An 8,467-nucleotide genomic window follows, 5' to 3' on the forward strand; every position below is an offset into this window, starting at 1 on the left:
TCAAGTATTCTCCAGATGGCACTGCAGTGTCTTGAACACCAATACAGAAGCTGGACTTACCCCTGAAGATGTTTGATCCTTATCATGTAAAATCAGTCTTGACACTGGTCAGCGGCAAGCATCACTATGGATATCATTAACTTAGTCTCTCCTTTGTGAGTAGTTGGCACATTATTGTAGGCACTAACCAGTGATCCTGCCAGATGGGAGAAATTGGTGATATAAGCCACTTTTACTTTTGTTACATAGGGAAACTGTACTGTGATATATTTATTGAAGTATATGAAGCAGGAATGATCCAAATACATATTTTATAGTATACAGTTTACACAAAATGCATATTCTACAGTATTTTTGCTGTTTCGGAAAGTTGTACAACTCTCAATGTCAACCAGAAATACTCATAACTGCTTCACTGCTTCACGTTTTCACATGTTTACAAAAAAATGGCTGTCAGAACATCAGCATAGAATTGAATTGCATAAAGCATCCATTCATATCCCCCCTTATGTCTCTGTTTGAAGGATTTCTGTAAACCTTATAACTGCAGAGCACGTGGTTACTTTTGCTAGTGGAAAACAGTATGTGTGAAAGAGGTTGTCCACAGCAGCATCTGGTGCTCACAGTTTCCTTCTTGACTTGGATAGCATTTAGCTCTGTTACCTCAATATCCATCGACTTTATTCAGACTTGCCAAATAGCAGTAGAAAACAACTAAACTTCCATAAGAGGACTGACATCTTCTTTGTATTATTTTATGTGTGCTTGCAAATGCACACAGATTCTAGAAACATTGCTTCCAGAAAGACTGCATGCCCTCTGGAATCACCTGTCACAGGGGTTGGGTACTGTGAGTTAATGTCTTTTAAAGGGTATGCCAAATAAAAGGGGCCATTTAGAGCCTTTACATGCACTTCAATAATCTAGTTATTCTCAGAAACTTGATTTCTAAAATGCCATGTAAACCCTTATTCCAATTAGAGAAATCAGGTTATTAACGTCTAGGAAACCTGGTTAACGGAGGTAGATTTCTCTGTGAATTATCTAATTATCTGGTCACTGGGTTACTGTTAAGGATTTTTCAGTTTGCGCATGTCCGTTGAGCTGTGTCATCCAGCACATGTATTTCCTTCACACACACTTTCAGCAGTCACAGGCAGAAGTATCCACAAAATAAATTACCTCAATATTTTAGAAAGTGCTGATGAACTGAACATAAAGTGTTAAGCTCAGCAGCAGAATTTGAGAGCAGTAGGGTAATATTTTAAAAATAACACATAGTTACATAGTTTGATTATTTTTTAAAGTAAAGAGCAACCTAATGCAATACTTACCTCACTGAAATAAAAATACCTGCATTTTCATTATTCCAGCAGCACTGGGTGTAAGACAAGAAGCACACATACCTTTGCAGAGCTCAATCGCGCAGAAAAAACAAGCAGAAAAGAGGTTGCTGCATGCAATCTATTAAAAGAAAACTATAAATAAAGCATCAATTTGACTAAACATATCTATAAAACACAAGACAATTATCATAGGCATCATGCATATTTTCAAATTCACATTAGCCAATGATGACATTTAACTGTTTTTTTTTTTGTGCATTTAAGTGACGTCAGAGCAATTTCCCAAAGGAGAACTCCAGAAGATTCATTGCCCAAGTAAACGGATTATTAATAAACCAGCTTTCTGTCTTAACCAGGTTATTCACCTTAACTCGATTGTGTGTGTGCGTGTAAAGGCACTGATTGTCAGACTGGACAGAAGGGTGAGAGAGAGAGAGAGAGAGAGACATAGAGATCAAATGAGTGTGATTTCTATGGTTAAATAGGAGCTAATAAAAGCAGGAGAAGAAGTAGGTAGCATCAGTTACAAAGCTGGTAGTTATTGTTTTAAAATATTATTCTTGACTATAGCATATGGACAGATTGCATAGGAAGTGGCAGATAAGGCAGAACAATTGTTTTAATAATTCAGAAAATATGCCTAAATGAGGAAAAGGCTGAACTTTCATTTTCTGATTAATGTTCCAATTTCCCTTCTCAATGCTTGTCACAATATTTTACAGTAAGTGAAGTAAATACCATACATAGAATTTAAACAAAGAGCATTGTATTTGTTTAAAAATAAGCTGAATGATTTTTAAACTCAGAAGGATTTAAATTTAAATTTTCTCAGATGATGTATGATGACTTTCACCTTGACTCACACTTTGAGACATCAACTTCAGCATAAAGTACATCAGGAAGTGGCAATGCTTTGCGTGCATTACTTTGTAATTTTCTACCTTTTGTTCACACATAAGTCATCCTGGAAATAATACTAACGTTTAGAATACAAAATTGCTTGGCCTATTCTCCTGGCAGTAAATTACTTAGATAGCCTGATGTTCCTCTGTGTCTCCCAAATCCAAAGCAACCTGTGTAAGATCTTTCTCACAATGTTGTCAACAACATTACACCACTGTCATAAATGTGTCATTAACACGTCATAATACATGAGGCAGACCAATGATTCGGCCTATGTTACATTCACCCAGTTGTTCATATGAGTAGGGTACACATTGACAAAACACTATTACAGGGTTGCAGCAGTAGCTCAAGAGTCCCGAGGTCACCATGGCCTGATTTGGTCTAGGTATCAACAATGTTTTGGCTGAACCTCCATTGTCAGCTATGAACAGATGGACCTAAATTTTTCCATAAATGAACACCATCATCTTCAAATAGGTTTACATATAAGTTGCATTACTGTGTTTTAGTGCAATTATTTCTTCCGTTGTCACTAAGTGTACTTGCCATGGCATCTGCAAGTAACACAAAACAAATAAACACTTTAAGGAATAACAATCTAGCTTCTTTATATAATCCATGTCACTGTGAGTAATACAATCAAGTTGTATCTAGCCACCAGATGCTACAAAATGAATGAAAGTAAATAACATCTGTGTACAGGAAGGTATGTGCCATGCCTTGGCTTGAGTTCCATTTTAACTATAGTTATCATGGTGGGTTTACTGGGATTAAGTCTGTCAGTGACCATATGCTACAGAAAGGTGCATAATACTGTGATGCAGACAAATATTTCACACTCCCAGTTAAAAATCTTACTCCCAGAAAGAAGTCTTTGAATGTAAAATGTTTTACTGTTCTTCTGTGACTGGTTGTTATTTTATATTTAATGATGTAATTCAACATCAAATTATTATATCACTGATAAAGCCCATCTTAGCAATACAAGCATGCCCTGAATGGGTTTTATTTGATTCTTGTTTCTCTCTGAATTACAGCAACACCCACCCATCACCATGGACGAGCCTGCCTAAAGATGAAGGTGTTTGTTTGCTGTGCTACCAGTAAGTATTGTGGGTTGAGCTTTCTAGTTGGCTCACCATATTATTCCCTTACTGAACAATATCTAGAATATGAAACAGTCCCACCCACCCTTAACTATCCCTATCCCTATTGTCTGGAACTGGTTAATGATAGGCATCTTCTCACTGGTTGACACAGAGCAAGTCCAGACCACATCCACCATACTCCTAAACTTTCTAAACACTTGACCAATAGAGTCTTGAAAGTGCTGTCCACACCTGACTCTGCAGCTGAATTATCTATCATCTGACTGCTGTTCTGTTTGAATGGTGTGACACCTGGTTCTTGGTAGCTGACTAAGAAAGGTGTCTTCCTTTCTGTCCTGGCAGCCTCTCAGTTGGATGAGAAACTCCACCCCACTCCACCTGACTATACGTTGAGACCAAACATCAAGCTGGAAGATCTTGGTGAGTTTAAGGATACTGATTAATCATAATGGTAGAACTGTTCGCGAATGACGTCATTGTATACTCAGACCTGTTAAATGTATTTCTGACATAGCAACCTTGATATAGGGGGTGAGATTAGTGAAGCGTGATTCAGAACAATGGAATAAGAAACTTGCTAAGACAGGTTATAGCAAGAGCATGGACCCTACAAGTAGGGTTCTGGATTGCCTTTTCTTTTTATGAGGGAGTGAATCTGTGCAACTCTCAAGAGGGTTCACAATGGGAAGGCCTTTCTTGGTGAAGGTCACCATGAAGGTCTGAGGCAGAATATTAGTAGGTTAACAGCAAAAGGTTAAATCTGCTGCACTGCACCTCAAATCGGCCAACATGTGTTTTATGGACATCAAGCTTTGACTAATCTGTATGGTGATAACTAATGTTCAGATAATCTTTATGGACGGCTCCTGTAGAAGCAATACCAAGTACTGCTTGGACAAACATAGTACCGTGCAGCAAAATGTCAAAGGTGGCTGGGGGTTCTTCTGTTGGAAGGAGAAAAAAATGTGCAACTGGCACAGATAGAGCATAATGAATAATGTGTCTTAGACAATGTCTTGTTCTTTCTTTTTCTCTTTTTGCTTTTTAGATAACTTCAATCCAGAGATCCCAAAACTGGAGAACAGTATCAGTGGTAGCAGCCCATCCAGAGAGCATCTGTACGCCACTGTGGCAACACTCTTCTTGTTTGCGCTGTCTGTGTCCTAGCAGGCATGATTTGAGCCTCGTTTAAAAAAAAAAATGCGAAAAAGAAAAAAAAAAAAACTAAAGCATCAGCAACTAATAAAGACAGTGATTTTTTTCCACCAGGAGGTGGACAGACTTCCAGGGGTTAACACGATTTTAAAAGAAATTTATAAAAATACATGACAAAACAAAACAAGTAAATGTATCTATACAAATGCTGGACCTAAATCATCAAAATAATGGAAAAAAATACAACAGGAGCTACTATGGATCTCCAGGAGGGGCGTGGCTGCGAGAACACTGAATGCGTTAAACATGCAGAGCCACACCCACTCGTCCTGAAACAATTTGACTGAAAAAGTGGCAAACAGTGGCACAACACTCGGCTTAAAAAAATTGATATTGAAACAAATTTTGTGTAAACCCTGGAATTTTGGGACAACATAGACACTGAAATTATTGTATGAACTTTTCTGGGCAGGGAGGGGGGAACTTGCTAAAACAAACGCACAGACTCTGGGTGCTGATGCTTGACAAACCGTAAGTAAATGCCAGGAAAGACTATGAGGCACTAAGTGAATCTCATCTGGGGCACTTCATTTCGAGAGGTTTGTTTCAGAAGCTCACGAGTCAGTGAATGGATGGGACGGTTTGACATCTAAACTGTACTGTATCTTCCTTCATTTTTAGTCTGTTACTTTTTTAATTTTTATTTTCTACAGCATTTTTTTAGCTTTGTTTTAGCCAAAAATAAATAAAATAAGAAGAAGCCAAGTTACATATATATATATATATATATATATATATATATATATATATATATATATATATATATATATATATATATATATATATATAAACTGGCATATATATATATTTCTTCAAAATAATCCATAAACCAACTGGCTTCTGCTTCTCAAAGGGGTGACCATTTGTAATAATTATTACCATTTCTGCTAGAAACTGTACACATTTTTGGATGCAGTTTTTGTTGGAAAACCCTGCAACTTCACTATATTATCAGTGCTTTACTGGAGGTCCTACTGGAAGAACATGGAATACTAAGATTATTAAAAGGACCTGTTGGTTTTCCCAGATAGGCTCTGTCTCTGCAGGAACTCAAGAAGGGAGCTTTCTGAGGAACAATTGATGGCTTTGCTGTGGAGCTGGTGAAACTGAGGGATTCCAGTCTGGATGTTTTATAAAAATCCAACAGCCTTCTTTCCTGTCCGCAAAATTATTTGCTTAGTTTCTGCTGTAACAACTGTTGCCAAAACTATGCTATGAAAGGTTTCTTAAAAAAAATAACAAAAACAAAAAAGAAAACACCTGCCACCAAATGCAAATTAAAGCTGGTCATATTTTGTATTTTCTCTGTTTGTTTCTTGAATGTAAAGGTGACCAAGTCTGAAAAAAATCATCTTTGTGAAGCAATATGGTACCATTCCACATCCTTGTATAACTGCTGGCCGCTCATAATGTGCAGTTGATCTCTCTGTCCTCAGCAACACATCTCTTCACCTTCATAGAAGAAGACCCCGCTCTGTGCCTAGTATATGCTATGGCAATACTCTGCCCTCTGATAACCTCTAGTCCGTATCTGTACTTAAAGATTCAACAAGCTCTTCAGTGTTCTTGACAATCAAGAAAAGAGACAGCAAGTACTGTAAAAGTTAAAATGGAAGGCCTTTCCATTCCCACAATTTGATGGCAGAAGGAGCGTTCACTTTCCTCTCTGCCCTCTTTGTTTGCGTCCATGAAGTTGACAGCACTGAAGGCAGAGGCAGACCCCAGGGAAATTGTTCCTAACAGAGTGAGGCTGTCTGTTGAAAATGCGATTAGTCTTGATTTCTTAGAGCTAATAAATCATGTGTCAAAAGTGCTGTATTGAAATAAATAATTATGTCTCTCTATTGTTTAATCAATACCGTTTCTACAGTAACAAGTATACCTAGTCCCCATTAATGGTGACAATGATGTGCGGGCAGCTTAGATTATTCGCGAGTAAGGACTGTTATGAGAATTTTGTGCATATCTGATATTCCAAAGTCCCAGGGCACACATTCTGTCTTTAAATCGGCCTTGTTTCTACCTGAAGCTCCCTGTTGCTTCTCATTCCCTATTCGTTTGCCCCCTCTGTCAAGCCGTTCCGTTTCTCCCCACGTTGCCCTTATTCACTCTCTTTACGGCATGGTTTCAGACACTTGCAGCCCTCAGACGCGAGAAGTTCAGGCTAATTACCTCGTCTCAATAGCGTTATTGTTGTGTGGAAAATGTAATTAACAGGCGTGACTGATCCCCCCGCTGCATCAAAGCTGATTCCTGTCTCATCTGCGATTTCGCCAGGGCTTAACTGCTTCCTGCTCTGTTCTGATAAACCAGGAATAAAGCTGGTTTCGCCGGCACGCTGTCTTATAAGAGGAAAAAATAATTGCAGTCCTACAGAATGGCTGTCATCATCCTGAACAGAAAATTAATTTTACAAATGGATATTTCTGAGCTAGAGGAAAATGTGATGCAGCCCATCTTCAGGCCACCGAATGGAAAAAGCTGTTTTGTTAATTTTAACATGTGGAGAAAGAGACCAGTGAGAATTTCCGTCAGGGACAGGTGTTTGCTGCATCTCCAGTAGCTTAGTGCCACTACTCTGTAAATGGTGGCTCACTTAATGGTGCTCTGCCTCATTTGTACCTGTCAGGTAGACCTGTTCTAGGCATCATCATTCTACTTTGAGTTTTCATTGCATTAACAGAAGCCCCCACTCTTATAACACCCCAGGTTTACTGTCAGTGTGCTTACAGATTAATTATTCTCTTTCTGTCCTGCAGTCTCTCATTTGCCTTAAATTCACTGTTCCTTCCACAAATCAATTTGTCCCACTGTACACAATTTACCACTTCATGAGCTCCTCTATGCTGCCTGTCTGCAAGGAACCTAGAGTTGATGTCCTGGATCCTCCCTGCATGTCCTCCTCATGTCTATGGGGGTTTCCGCCAACAGTCCAAAGACATGCAAGACAGGTAGTGATGCTAAATTGATCCAGATGTGTGTGTGTGTGTGGGCAGTCTGCAGTGGCATGGTGCCCTGTCCTGGGATTGTTCTTTCCTTGTGCCCTATGCTTGCTGGAATAGATTTCAACCTGCCACAACCCCATTCAGGATATAGTGGAGTTAGAAAATGGTATGTTATGTATGACCTTCTCTGTAGATTGCATGCTTAATATTGGTTAAATCTTCTGCACCAGGTAGTCAGCATTGCCATCCCACTGCTCTTAGCCGTACTCCCTTCATAACTGACATTTCCCTACTCCTTTAAGTAAAACTTCTCTTTCTTTGTCCCATCTAGGCAGCAATTTAACACAGCTTAACACAGTAAATCCAGGCTTCATTCTATTGGATCTATTGTATTTTCCACTTTCATCTTTTCGGTTTACTATTCATGTCACAATTACTCTTATGCCCACGGTATAACCCCTATCTAGTCCTGATAATCATTTTCTTAAACTGGCCTCTTCAAAAATCCCCTTAGCCTTCCTTCCTGCCTGTCTGCTCTTCTGCAATGCCCCCCTAGATACAGCATCACAAAGCCTCCCTCAGAAACCACAATGAATTAAGCAAGGTGTGTACTGACCTGTCTGCTTAGGATAAATGAGCCCTCTTTCCCCCAGACTGGCTGGATGGCTAAGCTGATGTTCATTCCTGTGGCAAACTGCTGCACACAAGAACTGTAGCCTTGGTTAGAATGACTACAGGGGTATTGTTTAAGACAACGGCATTATGTTGTATGAGACAATGCACATAAGACTGAGTCACCCGTTAACTTTCAAAGACAAACTGTCTGTTATTCATGCTGCTGCTCGGCAGCCCCAGCTTCCTAAACAGCCATGCAAGCACTCATTCCTGGACAATGTTGACTGCTGTTGTAGTGCCTTGCATGCAGGCTCAAAAGAATGGAAGAGCC

General features: G+C 39.2%; 1 protein-coding gene across 2 annotated transcripts in view; it reads left to right on the plus strand.

Annotated features, from left to right (window-relative positions):
* LOC120535490 (ephrin-A3-like) overlaps positions 1-4,585 on the plus strand; it is a 300,708-nt gene extending 296,123 nt beyond the window's left edge. For both annotated transcript variants that reach the window (XM_039763383.1, XM_039763392.1), the window contains 3 exons: positions 3,290-3,355; positions 3,704-3,781; positions 4,410-4,585. In XM_039763383.1, the coding sequence (XP_039619317.1) occupies positions 3,290-3,355; positions 3,704-3,781; positions 4,410-4,528 (263 nt within the window). In that variant the 3' untranslated portion in view covers positions 4,529-4,585. The remainder of the gene's footprint in view (positions 1-3,289; positions 3,356-3,703; positions 3,782-4,409) is intronic.
* Positions 4,586-8,467: the final 3,882 nt, after the last annotated feature.

The sequence above is a fragment of the Polypterus senegalus genome, chromosome 1 (genome assembly GCF_016835505.1).
Source record: "Polypterus senegalus isolate Bchr_013 chromosome 1, ASM1683550v1, whole genome shotgun sequence".
Classification (NCBI taxonomy): Eukaryota; Metazoa; Chordata; class Cladistia; order Polypteriformes; family Polypteridae; genus Polypterus; species Polypterus senegalus.